The sequence below is a fragment of the Heliangelus exortis genome, chromosome 2 (assembly GCF_036169615.1).
Source record: "Heliangelus exortis chromosome 2, bHelExo1.hap1, whole genome shotgun sequence".
Taxonomy (NCBI): Eukaryota; Metazoa; Chordata; class Aves; order Apodiformes; family Trochilidae; genus Heliangelus; species Heliangelus exortis.
Genome location: NC_092423.1, coordinates 117,145,220 through 117,164,762, shown reverse-complemented (window position 1 = coordinate 117,164,762; position 19,543 = coordinate 117,145,220). Strand labels below are relative to the sequence as shown.

General features: G+C 39.7%; 1 protein-coding gene across 3 annotated transcripts in view; it reads right to left on the bottom strand.

Moving 5' to 3' along the window:
- Positions 1-17,077, bottom strand: part of PREX2 (phosphatidylinositol-3,4,5-trisphosphate dependent Rac exchange factor 2) — a 176,725-nt gene extending 159,648 nt beyond the window's left edge. The window contains exons 1-2 of one of the 3 annotated variants that reach the window (XM_071737737.1): positions 17,034-17,077; positions 15,417-15,639 (exon numbers count right to left, since the gene is read on the bottom strand). In XM_071737737.1, the coding sequence (XP_071593838.1) occupies positions 15,417-15,557 (141 nt within the window). In that variant the 5' untranslated portion in view covers positions 15,558-15,639; positions 17,034-17,077. The other 2 variants (XM_071737736.1, XM_071737738.1) reach the window with 2 other exon arrangements.
- Positions 17,078-19,543: the final 2,466 nt, after the last annotated feature.

The window sequence follows — 19,543 nt, the reverse complement described above, 5'->3', positions numbered from 1 at the left end:
TTAGACACAAAATAACATTTTGCCAAAATCCTGTTCTACATCTAAGAGCTCTTGCAGACAAAAGGCAAATTATGCTTGGCAAGTTAAGTATGGAGAGTTTTTCAGTACAAAGATGCATAATTTGCAAATGCTTAATAGTAGCCATGGTAGACGTATTTTATTTTTTTTTTTTTATCTTGTAATACCACTTGCTATTAATTTTTTCTATTAACAAAAGCTCCAAGTGCAAAAATTCATTGTTATTTTCTTTGCTGGAAGCTGCAGATGAAAACTAATTAATCCAGTGTATTCCCAGCACACATGTCTCAAAAGATGCCCAAATTAACTTCATTTTTTACAACACAGCAATTGTTAGTGCAAAGCAACATTTGTTCACATATTCCATACAGTAAACTGCACAAAATCAGTTTAACTATCAGAAGAATGGAGTATTTCATGCAGTACCACCATTACTAACTGTTGTAAATAAAATAGGTTTGTCACAGAAGGAGTAGAAGAAAATTCATTTTATCCATTCACCTGAATATTTTAACTCATATCAAGAAAAAGCATCCAAAAGGATCCCATTATCAAAAACATTTTGTAATGAAGAAGTATCTTGCAGATATATCTGGAAAACCTACATTTTACTGCATTATGCACACCGAAAACTGTGTTACACAATTTAAAAAGTTGGAGACTGAGTAGCAAATAGTCAACTTAATGGCTTAAAAATTGATAGTAGAGCAGATGATAAACTAATTTAGCTATAAAACAGAGTTCTACTTTTTTACAAAACAGTTTTCAACTTACCAACTTACCAACTTACTTGATCTATTGAATGAAATTATGAATTAATTGTACCAGTACAAAAGCTCCTCTTTAAACTTTTATCTTCATGTATTCCAATTAGAAGAACCTTTAATTGTGGCTAAAAGTCATCACCATCAACTCACAGGAGTGTTCCGTAACGTATGTATATGAAATTTAAAGACAAGCAATCTCTTAGGAACTCATCAGATTGAATCTTGATTTAAAGGGTTTTTGCAGCTGTTATTGTAAGAGATTCAGATCCTGTGTTTTTCCCTGCCTATGGAAAACCACAGCTTATACTGTAGCAATATCAATGTAATTTATCCTCAGTTTCTCATGAAAATTTCATCAGTGTATTTGCAGAGACAGTGGTTTACCAGCCTTTCCCAATTTTGTCCTGGTGCCATAGACAAAAATCACAAAAACTAAGCTTGACTCTTGACTCTTTTTGTTAGTTCAAATCCTTATTATATGAAAAGCTTCCACTATATTCATACTCTCCTTTGCTTCCCTTTTGAGGATGTCAGAGTCAGGCCCATAGTAGATATAAGTATGTGAGGTTTATCAAATATATTTTTTTCATCTCCTAGCCAAACACATTCTAACCACAGCACAGTGCATTTGACCATCTATAAAGAAGGAATTTTAGGTTTTCCCCTCTGTAATTTACTATTTCTAAATGCAAATACTGAAATATAATTAAGATGGGTAGAAGAGACAATAAATTACCTGGACATCATTTAAGAGGGGTAACCACTGCTTTTCAAAAAACTTTGTGCACTCACACATGAACTGAAGAAAGCTTTACCTTCCTTGGGGCCAAAGACCCCTTCAATATCTGCAGAAAACAGGAAACTTTCCTTCCCATTGTTTCTGTCCAGTCTGACAATTCTAACAGTTCAGTATAAGTAAACCTGGGAAAAAGTTCCTCTGTTTCCTGTGAGGAACAAACTCCTAGCATATGGGAAGAAATTAACACACTCATACAGAATATAACTGCCAACTTCCAGGCATTATTCTTAATAAACAGGATCTCACGCCGTGTCAAAGAGATAAATGAATGAGGAATAACCTTAAAGTAAACAAAAACAAAAGTTATTGCTATGAAGTCTTCACTCTCCTGCCTCTGCACACATAAAAATGCTTCCAGGTATACTACAGTGTATCTCATTGTGGTAATCACATCCAATTAATTTTCATCCAATTAAGTTCCATCGACTAATTCCAATATTATTATTAATGGTGGTTACATATTGTTTTCCAATATTATGAAGGTTCCAACATTATGAAGCAATTTTTGCTTTCAAAATGTTACATCAGTTACATCATATTAAATGATGTAGACCTGGAGGTCTCTTCTACTGGTAAGCTTAAGATCAGGTAAAGGTCATGTTTCGCACTCTTTAATTACATAATTCTCAACTACCTCTTGATAATTGTTGAGACTCCATATTTTATCATAAAATAGATTAAAATAAGTACATGAGAACCAAATGCAAATAGTATTTTCACACCTCAAGCTCACTGTATTTGAAGGTGTCTCAAGAACTGCATCTCTATTTTATTGCCAGCCACACTCACTTCAATCATCCAACAACATAGATGGCTTCTGGGATCATGAGTGGAACCTAATTTAACACTGGAAAAGCCTGTGATACCTGTCCTCTTAACACAAATACTACAATATGAGAAATTCTCATCACATATTTGACATGTTTCAAAGGGATTTTTGTGTGCTTTATCTTCAGAAGAATCAGTAACTATTCCTTCTTCCTTTTCTGCCTTGTTCATGCATTTTTCCTTTATTTCCAGTATTCTCTCCCTCCTATTTCCAGTGCACAGAATTTCTCATGTAATCTCCCTTTTCTCATCACATCATCTCATATTTATTCCTGTTGTTGGCTACTTTTATCTTTCTCTTTTCTCTCCACACATTTTCCCCACACACTGTTTCACACTGCAGAACAGAATGGTGAGAAGTAGTAAATTGCAGATATAACTCACCTTCAAGCATCTTCCCAAATCTGTAAAAATTTCACTTTTGATCTTCAAAGGAAAATTAAGAGAATAAAGCAGGGCCTGAGGAAGGTGCTAACTACACTTTGTAAAAGAGTAAGCAGAATTCTTTAATATCTTTAAGTAGAAGAAAATCAAACATCTATTACACATATTATGGGGTTTATTTTTACACTCTAAAAACTGTTGTGCAAAAGGTTAAGAGCAAAACCAGGGTGAAGATCAATGATACTGGCACCATAATGGAGTTTGAAAGATGATTGGAAGTATGAAAGAGATTTCATAACAGGAATAATTAGACTTATACTTTTCACAAGAAAAATAGTGAAACAAGTACTTAAGAGAATTTTTTGGACAGGACATTTAAAAACAGCGAAAGGAATTATTTTGTGGGAAACATATGCAGAAATTACTGGTGCCAAGCAAATACAAACTGCAGAAAAATAAAGCAGGCAAACTCAGAAACCACTTAGTTTGCATTCAGGCCCTCCATCCAAATACAGACTGCCCCCAAACCACTTATGCCTGAAGTATACCCTCCTTAAGCAATGCTAAAACTTAATGCTACAACCATTTTTTTTAAATTATGGTGATAGACTTACTGTAAAATCTATCACAGCATTTCACAGGTTCCTTCCAACACCTCTCATTTTAGGTCTTTATAATGCAAGTCCATTTCAAGTGATATTTCAGAAGCTTTCGGGAACAAAACCAGCAGGCACCAGAAGGAAGGAAGCAGGTATAATTAGAAATTTAGAGTGGTATTTCACAAAGACTGAATTCTATGAATCAGTACATATTTACTCTCTTCCTTATATGGTTTCTGCAAAATAACTGTCCCCCCCAGAAAATAAAGGGATAAATAGGAACTATTCAGCCATGCACATTTTACAGGTGACAAAACACTAACTCTACAGGTATGTGCCACTTTTCCTTTCCTCTACCTTGTAAGGCTTTGGGATCATTTTAATGAAAGTGGTGCTTATACACTGAGGAGCTTCAGTTGCTGCCATGTCTGTTAAAGTCTCAAATGCCCTTGTGAGTCTCACAGCTAAGTCCCTTTACCATGCTGACACTACAGAATCTGAGGATATTGTCTCAAAGAACCTTACCATATTCTATTTTTCTTAGGCATCTGGATATACCATCTGCTTAAACTCTTAGGGTAAGGTAACTTAGCACCTACTCAGCAATAAAATGAAGTGATTTTCCAGCCTTGTTACACAAATTCATAGCATCTCAGGCATCAATCACTTTGTTATACATCATTTCAACTTTATAGCTTTGTGGGTTTAGTGCCTGATTTTTTTTTTCGAATGTCACAGTAGGGATTACGAACTTAAAACATGACTGAGTTTACAGAAGAACCTGAGACCATTCTGAAAGTGTATAAAGGGGTGTGGAAGAGAAATCCTGCTTGCCATTCTTACATTTTGTATCTGGTACTTTTCAGCTTATTTCAAGGAATTGGAATTTGGTGATTTTTACAGTATTTTTATTAAAGAAAATAAAAACTAACCAATTATTTCAGGAGTTGCTCCACTTTCATGCTGTTACCTAGTATTCAGTATTTGACTTAATTCCCAATCAGGAATTTTTAGCTTGGTAATATCATAAAAAGAGCCTTGTTTTAGGTAGACATCCATCATGTTTTGAACTACAGTAGTTTGGAGGGTGGGAGGCAGCAAAGACACAGACAACTCAGGGTTTGCCACTGGATGTGTCTCTGTCTCCTCTACTTCACCAGTTTGTTCCTATTACAAGGCAGACTCTCCAATACACAGAGGCTATCAAACTCACCCTTCACCACTTATCAGAAAACTTTTCCTGAACAAACCTCAAGATACAGGTCTCTGAAGGTTTTCCGTAAGTACAGCTTCATGAAGTTAATAAGGCAAAGAAATTACGCTTTTCAAAAAACTGGACATTCACAAGTACTAAAACAATTCCAGCCCAAGTGAGAAAACTCGCTTGTTGTTCAGCCTTTCTGGGCTACAGATCCTGAAATACAGCCCAGCCACTTCAGCTGGGGACTCAGAAGTTGCAGCCACACAAATATTCCAAATGTTGCTTTTAGATTTGTTTCTCAGACTAACTACTGCGTGACACTAGTCACTGTCCCTCAGTCAGCCAGACCTGGCCAACCTTAAAGGTCTAACTAGCCCCTAGACAATTTTATTTTCTCAATTGCTTTTTGTGATGCAAATAATAACAACCTTACTATGTACAAAGAGGCTTCAGTTCCAAGTACAGAGAATTCCCCATTGCCTAGCTCATAGCTAACCAGCTACAACGAGGATTAACTACATAAATGTCACAGAAAACTCTTCCTGGCATAGATATTCTGCACGATTGTAGGCTCTTTCTCCTTTTCTATTCAGCCTGATAGCTCTGGTCTGATCTACGCTATTCAAATTGATTTATATCCCTCACAGAGCTCTTAACACCTGATCTTTAAAGGCTGTGCACACACCTCACCTCAGCTCTACTATACATTACCACCTTCCTGTTAACATCACCTGTAACATGTTACTTCCCCCATTATCTGCTGGGGCAACAAGTTCTTTTCTAAGACTTGTTCAAGAGCACTCTGTCACCACTGATGTGCCTGTCACATCATGTTTGATTTAGGCATAAGGGGCTGGGACTGTTAAATTAACACGTAGGAAAGAAGGGATTCATCCCTCACTCTAGAAATTACTCCATTTAAACAGCCTGAAAAATTACCAGCATATTTCACAGGGTAAATGATGAAAAGCTTATTTAATGTGAATTCACCTGTTAGTTGACACTGGTCACTTGTTCTAGTTGTTATAATAAGTAAAACTGCAGTTGGAAAGCAAACATATCAATGTCTGAAACATATTTAAACTTCAGGTGCAAATAAGAGCTACAGCCAAATTTCATTTGCAGGCAAGAATCTCTACAAAAAGTCCATAGGAAAGCCAAGGAGTGCATAATTTTCTGCTTCATTCAGCACAATATTCCCAATTTGTCAGGGTGGGCTGCATCACACAGATGACACTGAAATAAAGAAAGCCAACCTACAACATGCCATTACTGTTCTCTATACTATTCTTCAGTTCTAGCTTCCTTCCCATTCCTCTACACCAAAATGCTCTTCAGCCTTGAACATAAAAAGTACAGAAAGCCCAAGAGATATGACAGATGACTTGGCAGCCAGGCTGCCAAAAGAACTAAGGAGAATCAGAAGGTCTCATGGGACGTAAAATTAGCAACCCTAACATCTCAGTTTTGTCCCAACAACGAGATAACCAGCTGTGAACAATCTATGAGAGAATCACAGGAGCAAGAAGGCTCACACAAAAAGCTGACTTTGAAGAATTATCCTTGCAGTTTCCCAGACATTTTAAATAGACACCCAGTCTTCCAGCAGCAGTTCTACATAAAGGGAAAGGACTGCTTTACTTTCAGCATACTGATTCAAGGCATCAGATGATATATCTGGCTCTGTCATAAATTTCCACTGGGACCCAAAAATCAAGATCTGTCTCAGAGTTTCTCATTTGTAGAACTACTCAGATTTGATTTATTAATGACAGCAATGAACTGAGAGGTCTCTGAATAGAAAATATTACAGAAGCACCATATCATCTACATTTCCCAAACAAATGTAACACTCTGGAGAAAAAAAGTCTATCTATCTGAGGTTCCTCTTGGATTTTGAATAATTATTTGTTGAACAGTATAGCCTGGCCGCTTCCACTGCAATTTCAGCAGACAGAGGAAACAAACTCCAGGTGCAATCCTGAAAAATCTGTTCTCCTGAAAAGCTGAAACTTCAAGACAGTCTGTCTTTTCTTCCATCAATAAATTCCAAATTTGATGAGTCGTATAGCTTGGAAGGGACCTCCAGAGGACATCAAGCCCAATCACTTAAGCAAAGCAGTGTCAACTGGAACAGGCTGCCCAATCTTGCCTATTTGAGTTCTGAACAGCATTTAGATATTGCTCAGTCTTTGGGCAACTTATTCCAGGTTTCAATTATCCTCATGGTAAATAATATTTTTTCCCCTCACAATGAGTGGGAATTTCTCATTTTCTATTACTTCTCCTTCTTCTGCTGTGCAGATCTAAGAAAAGTGTAGCTCCATAGCCAGGCATCAGGGAGTTTTAGACAGCAATTACAATTCCACTGAGCCTTCTCTTTTTAAGGTCTAAGAAATCATGTTCTGCCAGCCTCTCTATCAAAGTAATATGTTCCAGGCCCCTTATCATCTTGCTGGCCCTCCACTAGGTAAATTTATTTCTTTGACTAGAGAGCCCAAAATTTAAGTCACAAAGGCCTCAACTGTAGAGGAGAGGGGGGAAAAAAAAATCCCTCCCTTGACTTACTGGCAACACCCTGGCTAAACCAGTGCTGCCATGCAAGGGTGCACTGCTGATTCATCTTCCTGTTCTTGTCCACAAACACTTCTAGAACCCTTTCTGTAAAGCAGCTTCCTCACCCCCAACCTCTACTACTGCACAGGGATATTCCATTCCAAGTGCAGGACTCTGCATTTACCTGAACTGAACTTCATGAGGCTCCTGTCTGTACTATCAGTATTGCAGCTGTTGAGATCCCTCTGACTACTTAAAGTGCCCCTTCCAATCCCACCATTCAGGCCCCTACTGACTCCATGACACAATATTGTTTCTTGAAGGACATCACTCATAAATGGCTACCACTTGCACTTTGTGCTGTTGACACCTCTCACTGCAGTCTGACAGTCCCACGAGTTCCCCACCCACTTTACTGCCTATTTATCCAGGCCAAATTGTTGAGATCTTGGTGTAAGGACAGTATTTGAGACAATGCCAAAGGCTTTCAGTTAATCCAGGTAAAAAAATATCCACAGCTCTCATGAAGTTCAGTCATAGAAAGCAATAGAAATGAACTTCAGCTCATAGAAAGCAATAAGGTTGACCAGGAATGATTCATCTGTTGTAGTTTCCTTGAGGCTCCTTCAAATCAGTTTCTTTTCCATCAGCTGCCTGGAAATGGTTTTAAAGATGTTTCATTGCATCACCTCCCTAAAGACTCAGGAGAGGTTCTCTGATCCTCTTCCTTAACCTTCCTGAAACTGTTTGACATTTGTGTTTCCCCAGTCAAAAAGATTTTCCCATGATCACCATGACCATTCAGAGGTGACAGACGGGCCCTACACTGAAAGCAGACAGCTTCCCAGAGGTATCCCATCTGCTCTCACACTTGGATATATCCAGTTGCCCTAAGTCTTTGTAGCTGTGCCACCTTCTACTGTGCGCAATGATACTTTCCCATAAAATCTGCAAGTAGACTTCAAGAAGCCAATGGAAAACCTTTATCAGTGAAAAATCCAGGAGGAAGAGCATGCAGGGTTTTTTCTATGCCTTTTCTATCTACTTTTTCACAAGGTTCCCCACCCCATTGAGCAGGGGGTACAGATTTTCCTTAGCCTTCCTCTTGCTATCAGTAGACTTACAGAATTCCCTTCTATTGCCCTTCCAATCCCTAACTTCAATGCCAGCTGAGCCTTGGCTTTGCTATCTCCAGTCTTGAATGGCTTTATATTCCTCCTGAGTAGCCTGTCCCTAAGCAGTCTCTTGAGTCCCACATGAATGCACACAATCTGTTCAGGAAAAGAAAGGCACTATCTTGCTCAGTCTAAAAGAGAAAACTGCACCAGCATTAAATGTAGTTTAGAGTCAAAGCAAAAATAATTAAAATTCCTGGAAAAGAATATGAACTTGTAGTAAAGTATACAATATTATTCAGGATACCCATATAAAAAAATATTATCTTAAATTATTATAATTAATAATCTAAATTCTTATCTTATTCAGGTCCACACTTCATTTATGGGTAGCCCAGTTCCTTTCCAAATAGTGACACATACTTAGCACATAGACACATGCTTATAGCTTTCTACACACTGGCAAGTTGTTCCCTCCTCTCTGTATCTTATGTCAACTATAGCTTGTTTGGGTTTGTTTATTTTGGCAAAAATACAGTTCCTTTTGCTTTCCACTGTGAAGAACTCAGTTCCCCCTATAGCATAATACTGATACAAACTTTTAATTCCTCCTCTTTGACATAATTGTTCCACATTCTAACCCTACCAAAAATGCAAACCAACCTTGGAATGAATAGTTTCAAAGCACTTGGCATTTTAAAATGGTGACAAAAATTATACTGAAGAGGTTGAAAAACATGCCTCTATAAATGTCTGAAATCACTGCAAACAGCAGACTATTCAACAGCATTGGGCTGCATGGAGTAACTTAAGTCTGGATATATTGATTAATGGTCCCCTCCAAATAGTCTCTTCTACATTAGCAGCTCACATTACAAACTTGTGAAATGTATATGGCAGGAGAGACAGGCCTGAGCTATCAGAAAAAGCAAAGAATAATGGAACATTGCAAATCTAATTATATTTATAAATACAGCTAAATCGAGAAGTTGTGCAACACCCCCAGGTATATCAAGGTCTGCAGTATGATATATCTTGGTCTACATGAACAGAAAAGTTCAGAAAAATGCTATGAAACAAAGATTTCTCCTTTCAGTGTTCTAAAATTTTAACTGAGCTGCTAAACAAAACCTTTTTCCTTAAAGAGCAGCTTTTCAAAATACAGTCTATCTGAGAGCAGTAAGAGGAAATCCATTGAAAAATATGAAACATCTCTCTCAAGTGTGTATCTCGTATCCAGAATGTAACTAGTGAAGTATAATTCCCCACACTTCAAAACAAGATATGTGTTCAAAAATTCTTCTGAAAAAACTCTGGTTTTCACCACTGTCATACCTTGTGCTCAGCCAATAGAGATGTGAATAATCTTTCTTGCTAATCCACCTATAAAGCAAGCATTCAACCTTTGGGCAGGAGTTACAAAGAAATAAATAGCTCTTAAGCTTTTACTCTCAGTCAAAGACCACAGGTGGTGCTATTGATATAGACATGCAAAGTCAAATAGGAACGGAATAACACATTCAGGTTTTTGGTAACACTTAAGCGAGTTAAAAAGAGCAGAAACTGGAAGTGAATGGAAAAGATATTGACTTTCTATGGTAATTGTGTTTGAACTTCCTTTTGACTTTTTATGATGAGGGAGCCATAGAATATTGTTTTTCTTTTCCTGAAGAGAAAGGAAATCACATAACCTTATCAAAAAATGCAGCCAGCTAAAATCCTTCCCTTCCATTCATTTAAATCCCTTTTATAAAACAGTGCAATCATGCAAACTATTATGAAGTTACTAATCATTACTGTAATTGAGATATACATATAACCTATTTAAAGAACTGGACTGGATGATCTTTACAAGTCCTTTCCAACTTGAGATATGCTATGAATCTGTGATATATACACATACACACAAAATAACCACACATTGTTACTGTATCAAACTACAACCACAAAAGACCATTTAAAAGTGGTTCTTTTGTGAAAGGCCCAACACCTAAACCCATCACTTAGCATAACCCTTTGAAAGGTTTCAATCCAGGACACAAATTCCCTAACTTTGGGGTCTGTAACACTGAATTTGACTGAGGTTTACCTGAAGATGAATCTCAAATTAATCACTTGTCCAACTAATGAGTCTGCTTAACAATCACAGAAATACCTATTGAGCCAAGAGAAAAGGAAGGCTCAGATCCTGAGGAGTCACATAGCCACTGAGAAGACTGGGCAATAAACCTTATAAACAAAATCTCTTTATGCCTGTTGAAAAGCAAGGATTCAGGTTCCTTTAGCAAGGCACACATATAAAGAAATTGAACTCTATCACTTGAGTGCAAGCAGAAGAGAGAATATAGCCCAGTAGGATCTAATTGCATTAAACTGATATTTGAGAGTTAACTGGCAGAAATTTATATATTCTAGGAACAGACTCTGTAAACCATACTGTAGTCCACATAATAAATTAGGGCTTTTTTGTCCCCCAGCTGCTTCAGGATCTGACTAGTAACCCCAGCTGAGGCCATGGGATTTTGGAAGGCTTACACAAGTTCCAACATCTGCTTCTATTCCCATCAATGTCAAATTTGTCAGAACATGAAACTGCACCAGAAAAACAATCCCTTTCACAGAAAAATAAACCCTACTTCCACGGATATCCCCTGAAGTACCAAGTGTAGCAGATCTATTACATGTCCAATTTCTATTCCAAAATAAAATTTCTTTCCCCAACATATAGAACGTATATGTATTTATATATACACAGAGACATATATATATATATATATATGTATATACATAGTTGCCTACTATTGTACCTAGACTATTTCCCTACAGTGTACCTACATCCTGAAGTTCTTCATGGCCTGGTTTGCCTTCACTGGTCAATTAGTGTAAAGCACAATCATAAAAACTAAGCTTTACACCGGGTTACAAGGTGACAAATTAAGCCAGCCACTCTCTGGCAACTCCTTACTATTAAATACTTTCTAATTTCTCAGCAACTTCTACCCATGGTTTTACTGGTCTCTTTATTATTGCTATGTTGATGGTTCAGGTGAGTACCCTGATTTATAAAAAAATTAAACCCTACATGAACACATTAAGTTAATTAAAAAAATTAAAAAATAAATTAAAACACTTTTTTTAAAAAAACATTCATTAAAAAGTCAAGTATATTCCCCAACATAAAATTGTGGACCATTTAAATTATGTTTACACAGAGCACATTAAATACCAGTGGTATGGCACATAAATATTTTAGACAGATAAAATATTCCCAGGTTGTTGCTTTCTTACCCCTAGAGAAAGTGTATTTTGATAAAAAAAAGGTTCTGCTCTCTCCTTCCAATTACATCTTCTCTTTCATTCAAAAATAAAGATTTTACTATAGGAAGATTATATGATCACAAAAGAGATCACCCAGCAGAAGAAAAATCTCAACTGCTAATTTAGCCAGTAAAGTATCAAGAGTTTGTAACAGAAACCCCATACTGTAGATCATAACAAACTCCATCTCTAGATACAGTTTTCAAAGATTTTTGAAGAGTCTTCAGTAAATTCTTCCAACACTAGATGTAGTTCTTTTAAGAAATGCTAAATGCTAAGAACAAAAACTCTGGTACAGCCATGGTACTCCAAATGTTAGAATGAAATGTCTGAAGGAGAAGTGTAAGCCTTTCTTTATAATTTCCTCTGCACATCTCCTGTCTCTGGCATTGCTGTGACTACTGGTGGACTTAAGTTTATCCACCTCATCTCTGTTTACATACCTCACTCAGGCCCAAAACTGTTTTTCTCAGTATTACTGATGTCGCAACATACTGTGCTGCTCCAGTTTATTACTGCAAGATTCAGGAGATCCAAAAGAATAATATTAATATAACCAGACCTTTTCACTAAGATTTGATCTGTGAGGAGTGCAGATTTAAAACAATATGCTGTATTTACACAGGACAAAACAGAAGAGATGGACCAACTCAGGGGGAAACATCTACTTGGCTACATCTACGTAATAAAAGAATGAATATATTAAATCTTCTGCTTTGTACTTAATAGCCTTGTAGACCTTTTTGCAGATTACACAAACTAAGCAGCTTCTCACTATCCTGATGGTAACTGGAGGATGAAAAATCCCAGAGGAGTAGGGGAACAAAAATACTTTAAATAACCGACCAAAAATTTGTCCTTGGTGAACACTCTTTAAGTCCAATATAAAAGAACCTAAATAAATCTACCATGTTTCCAATGTAGGGAAACCAGCAAAGCAGTGGCCATGTTGTCACACACCAAAAAGTCCCTTCCTCTGCAAAATCTCTTCATTTTTGAGCCAGCCTCAAGCTGTACCAGGCAATGCCCCATTTCCCCAACATGGCCACATGAGCAGCAGGAGTCTCCTCCTCCCACCACTCAGATAAATCATTTCCACTCCTTTCTGTATTGCATACTGTGTAACTTGGCTTCAGCCAAAAGGGTGATGCACTTTATCAATTCACTTCACAAGATCTCCTGAAGTATTCAGGAACATGAGTTAGGTGTGGTATGGTGTACATTATGTTTCCACACAAATCCCACTTATATACTGCCCCTTTCCTATGATAGAACAATCAACTGAAGAAAACTGGATTTTTCTGGTCCATAATTTAACTGCCTCCTCACATACATAAAATGGAAACTGCAGTCCAAATGGGTGAAAAGTTAACTCCCTTTGCCATCACTACTACACAAGTGACAATGTGTGTTTCCATATGAACCATAGAAATCGTAGAAGAATACTTTCTGTAGCCTGGCACAATAAATAGGCTCTAACCCTGAAACAATAGGTTTGGGGTTTTTTTATTTATGTAAGTAAATACTCTGTTCCTGTAAACTAGAGTGAAAACTCCAGGTACAACATGCAAGCTGTAAGAAGAACCATAAATGCCTTCAGCTTCTCACTCATAAAGGAAATGTGGTTTATACCACAATGAGTTCCACTGAGAGTGCTGAGGTGAACTGGAAGCCTAACTCTTAACTTTTATTGGAACTTCAATCCCTGAGGCTGCCTCTCCTTTAAGAAGTAGTCCTGGGAAACAGGATAGGGTTTGGACAGAGAAACACTCAGTGCTGGGACCCCACACTGTTGGCAAAGGAGGGGATACTTCAGGCTAACTCTAATGTAGTCCCAGAAACTGCACATTCATTAGCAGCTACAGTGTTCCTACAGAAAACCTTTCAGTTCTCTTCCGTCCAAAAGGAACCCAGGCTGTGTGCCCCAGGCTGTCACACCTCATGATGCAAAAAAAGTAAGCTGGGATAGAGTTTGCATCTCAGAAGAGCTGATCCTAGCACCCAATAGTTTCAAGAAAGGAAACCTTAAGCCTAGGACACCTAACTGGGAAGATCTGGCCTCCAGAACAAGAAGTAACCATAGGAACAAGTAAAATGAGGTTTTGATGGCTTATGTAAAATAAACGTGACAGTCTCCACACTGACCCTGGTCTACTGGCCACCATAAATCCACCATCACAGCTGCTCTCAACAGCAGCCCTAGCAGAAATGCCAAAGGAAAGCTCAGAACTTGTATCCTTAAGCTAAGGCTGAGGTACAGTTAAAACCCATTACATTTCTCTGTGAAGGATTTACATCTCTGAAACATTACTTGAACTCTGTTCACAACCATCAACAAAGACAAAAAAAGCGATGTAGAATCAGGTGTTTAACCCCAGACCTCCTCCTTTTCTTCCTATGATTTATTTAGATCAGCTTGCTCCAAACTGCAAAAATACTTATTACTGAATTCAGTATTTTGGATACAATTTGAAAGATGTACAGGCTGCTCTTTAAAACAGCTTTAACACTACTACCTATTATATCCTAATCAGTAGAATACAAAATTAAAGATATTACAAATTCCTTAAATTTGCAGAAATGGCCTAAAACTCTGACATATACAAAATTGGGGCTTATGATATAATACTGAAGAACGTTCCCTGAGGGCAGGTATTTTTCTTACAACAGGTTAAAATCTGATTGTTATATAGAAGCAAGTGAAACACAACCGCACAGCCACTTTCTAAAACACATTCATTTTTATTTTCTTTTAAATCGAAAACACATTGGGCCATTTATCGTTTTTCATGGTTCTGCTGAGGATAAGCATATGGAGAAAATAAGCTACTCTGTAGATCTTATTTCACTCCAGTGTCTGTGCTTTTATTCTCCCTGTCACAGCCAAGTTGAGAATTTCCTCTTCCATGATAATAAGCAGAAAGTTCACAGATCTCAAGGCAGCAAGGCAGGAAGTTTGCAGTTTGAAGGATTTCCCCTCTTCAGTTGGACAGGGGTGGAAAGAAAAGTACGAGGGGGTTACTATGAAATCCTTTGCAAACTTTTGCAGCTGATTAGACATACTTATCTCAACAGGGTCCCAAGGTGATGCTGCCGAGGCCACGTACAAATGAAACACTGCCCACATCTCTTCCATTAAAATTTGTTACTTCGACTTTTTTAAGAGAGTGAAAATTTCCGCCTTTCTGCCTGGGGTATTACCTGGCACTGACAGTCCCATCAACAGTGATGGTCAGATATAGAAGGAAGCTAAAACTGCTGCAACCCAGCTCTCTCAGAACGCGCTACCTTCCCAGCTGACCCTGTATCACAAGACAGGAGGGAATGCCACATGTGGCTTTAATGCCAAGCAGCTGCTGCACACCAGCACCCCCTCTGTTCTCCTCCTCATCCCCCCTCGCACTGCTCTGTTTCAAGGAATATCGCAAGCAATACAACCGCGGCGCCCTGTAGTGAACACAAGCCCTCATACCAAGGCAGAACCGAACCCAGACACACTACCCGTGTAGTTCCCATGGCCTGAGAAGCGAGACCATCCATGCTCAAGCGGCATCATCGGTCTAAGGTTCTCCTAGCAGGGGGACCGGGGAGGCGATGGGGGAAGGGGAGCACAGGACCACTTACTTCCCCAACCATTTCAAGACCTGTTACTCTCCCACCCTTCCAAGCAAAAGCGGCCGCCCCGTCCGGCGCGGGGCGCAAAGCCCGATCCAGGCTGCGGGTCCCCATCGGGTCCCCGGTACCCCGCGGTCGGCAGGAGCCCGCCCCGCTCCTTGCTCCCCGTCCCCCAGGCGAAGCCCCCCGGGTCCCGCTCGGCACCCCCTTGCTCACCGACACCAGGAACTCCAGGGTGCCCACGTAGTCCCGCTCGGTTTTCAGCAGCTCGTTGAGGACGCAGACGCGCAAGCGGAGCTGCTTCTCCAAGTCCTTCCCGCTTTCCCCCTTGCCTTCCCCTTTGCTTTCTTCTGTCATGGTGCAAGCAGGAGGAACGGTGCTCCCAGCCCGGCGCCTTTCCCGGCCGCAGGCAGCGCTGCCTGAGCGCTCCGGCACCGCGCTGTGGACAAGGACAACAAAAGACCCCGCCAAGTTACGCGGCCGGGCCGGGTTCCGGCCGGTCCCCAGCCGCCCGGCAGCCTCTGCCCCTTCTCACCGCGCTGCAGCAGCGGATCGAGGTCCGGAGGCGAGGAGCCACCCCAGTGAGTGCTCCTTTCCCGTCAGGAAGGGGACACAGCCGGGAGGAAACGAGCGGTCACTGGTTCCCAGCTCGCCCTGTTAGCTGAGAGGTTGGAAAGCCTCCGCAGCAGCACAGACTTGGACATTAATCAAAAGCTTTGTATCCATGTGACTCCAACCCCTTCCCCCCCACCGCCACCCTCCCCTTCGCTAAATCTCGGGAAAAAGGAAAGGAAACAACTTCAGGAAGATTGCGTGCCAGCAGCTGCTTGTTTCACACACAAGCTCCGAGCTCCAGTTTGAGGCTAATTGGAGATCTCCAAGAACAGAGCAAAAGAATTATAAAAATGTCCCAGCAAGCTGGCTGCCCAGAGAATCGGCAGTTGGTTTTGTTTTGGTTTAACCATCAGCAAAAGAGCCATTTCAATCGCTCCTTCCACACCTTCCCACGGGACCTCTATTACAATGTATGTCCTAGCTGGTGTGTATTACAAATATGTGCTTTGATACTCCGCAAATACACGCAGCTGAGCGTGTGCTAAAAAAATAAAAACTGTATATTCTACAGTAGGTACTGAAAAGTTGTCCTGAGATAGGGGTTAAGGTCTTAAAACAAAGTGCTGTAAAAGCTCCAGGTAAAACAGTTTTCCTATTTGTATTGGAAGTTTAGATTTGCATGATACTTACAAAGAGTTTTAAAAATATAATTCAATAACCTTCTAAAACAACAAAAACGGTGTAACTATTTTATATGAGAGGAACTGATTCCTTGAAAATTGAAATACATGAGAATTTCAAGACTCTGGATACCTCTCCCATCTGTGGCTGTAAAGAAAAAGAAAGTTTTCAACTTAGAAATTCCATATCAAAGTATCTTTCTCAACCTGCAACATCCTAAAAAGAAGGAATAAAATGAAAACCAGAGTCTAAAACCCTTCTCCATCCTCCATAGAAGCTGAAGCAGTGAAAAAGGTCCATACTGGGAGAGAATAAGCAAAGACTTTTGTGTTCTGATAGATAGACATCATCTAGCTCTCTGCCTCAGACATCTTTTGGGAAATAGAGAATACAGTTCCCACAAGATGTTTCTCAAAGAGCAGAAATAAAGGCTTTTTTTCTTGGAAGTGCCCTACTTCCCTCTGCATCCTCCCCTTCCCAAAAACATGCAGCTCCCTCACATAAAACCAAGGCAAGAAGCAGCAGCTCCTGGGACTGGTTCTCCTACAAAATGTGTGGTCAGCCATTTCTGGACGTAGGCTGAGCCTGCAAACTTACCTGCTGACCTCAGCTGTAGCTCTGTCCTCAGTGGGACACTAAACCTCAATGGGACACTAGTCCATTCCAAAACCAGACACCGATTTTCATGAAAATCAGAACTTCATGTTTTGAAGGGCCTCACTTCCCTGCCAAAACTGGTTCAAGTAGCCTGATGGGTTGAAAACTGACTGGGGCAGAAAAAGCCAACACAGTTCCATCAATAAGCTTGCTCCCTTAGGAAACCTGTCTAAATCAGACAATACATCTGATGACTACCTTGAAATTTTTCACCCTCTTCGATGCACTTCATCAGTGAAACACAAGAACCAAAGACCCAAAGCTCTGTGGTATCTGCCCTGATCCTCCAGGGGAGATTAAGTGCTTCACACTTGCTTGCAGTAGCACCAGGGAGGCTCATGCTATGGTGGAAAGACAAAAAAAGAGGGATCCACTGAACTGCGTGATCAAGTTTTCTCAAATAATAACCAACAAAAGGATCCAAAACCACTGAAGTAGAACACCATGCTGTTGCTTTCCCACTCCTAAATGAATGTGAGTGCCCTTTCTCAGGCAGTCATAGCCAGATACCTCAAATCAGTTAAATTTCCTGCCAGCAAGCACCCTCTCTTTCTTTTAGGAGAGCAGAAACGGGGGGACCTTTTTCTTCCCCATCATCTGTAGAACTAAGAATCTCTTCCCTTCACATGTTTGCCTTGTCATTGCCAGGAGACTTTAAAGCCAAAGTCCCAGTTGACATTCCTGCTGCCCTCATACAACTGATTCTTGCTTCTTCATTCAGGCAGGCAGCTCCAGGTATTTGGGACAGCAAAAGCATTACTGACAGCAGAGAAGAGATTTTATGACTCACTTAAGGCCACCAAACTCAGAGAAGCCCTCAACAGATGTGCAATGGTAGGAATAGTTCTAAGTACCACACACAATCTATGGAAAACAAATGTGCATATAAGTTTAGCAGATTTTCCTGACAACCTGCCTGAAGTACTAAAGACAAGGGTAAATTATTCTTTTCCCATCATTTCAGGAAAAAGCTGAATTGCTGAAATTGTAGATTTCACTATACCAAAATTGAGAAAAAAGAATAAAATGAAAGAAAGCTAGACCATACACACGAGATGAAACATTTTGCTCCAAACAAAATGTTTTAAGCAAATAAGGAGCAGATTATATACTGCAATGTGTCAGCGAACCTATTATATAGCATTACTTGACTTATATACAAATAATGTAAAATAGAATATTGATTATGCTAATGCATGAGACATAGCAATTCTTTTTCACTAAGGGGAAAGTAGCAGGTTCAGGATAAACTGCAAAAAAATCACATTGTTCCCATGGGATGCTATAACTTTGGAATGCAACAAGAACTATTTCAGGCCAAGGGTATTTGAGGCCCAAGTTTGAACTCTGTTAAAGAGGCCTGTAGAAAAAATAGGGCACCACAAAACTTTTGGCCTATTTGCAAAAATCACATAATTGAGGATGAATGGGACTTTTCAAGATCATCTAGTCCAACCCCCACCTGTTCAAGCAGGGACACCTATAGCAGACTGCCCCAGGCAACAGGACAGGTTGTCCAGCCAGGTTTTGAATATCTCCACAGATGGGCACCCTACAGCCTCCCTGGGAAACCTGTGCCAGTGCTCTACTGAGAAAAAAAAAAAAAAAAAAAAAAAAAAAAAGTTTTGTGCTCAAACAGAATTTCATGGGTTTTTTATGTGTGCCCATTGACTCTTGTCCTGTCAGCAGGCACTACTGAGAAGATTCTGGCTCCTTGTTCTTCATTGCCACCCATCAGTAATTTAGGAACATGGATGAGATTGCCCACGAACCTCCTCCCCTCTGATGACCAGTCCCAGCTCTCTCACCTCTCCTTACATGTGTAATATCCTCCATTCCCTTAATCATCTTCATGGTCCTATCTGATGACCTGGAAGAAGTTTCCAGATAGGCTTATGCATCACAGATGGTAGTAATTAAACTTCTAGGATCTGCCAGGACACTTGTGTACTCTGGGAAAACCACATGGATTTGTTTCTGTGTTGCTGCTGAACAATGGCTATCAGAGCAAGGCAGCTCGAATATTACACCTGAATGAAATCAAACATTCTGCAGGACATATTACCTGGTATCACAACACCATAAAGGACAGTTCAGTCAGGCTGGGAGTTTAAAAGTGTCTGCAGGGAGAGCTGAAATACGTTTCTGAAGCTGTGTCAATAGACAGGATAGCTTACTTTGCAGGCCACTCACCCACACTGAAGGCTTTCCTATTTCCAAAGTTAGTTTTGCCAAAGTGTGAAAAAGAGGGACAGATTAACACAAGTCAGACATTTCTACTCCCTTTGTAAAAAAACACTACCAGGGGGCACTTTTCTCCAGGAAATATTGATAATGCAGCAATTTTTTCCATTCTAACCTCCCTAAACAGGCCAAGCAATGCAGAAATGGCTATCAGAGCTAAAACTAGCCATTTCCTGTAGCAATCCCTTCTACCAGAATAAAAAAAA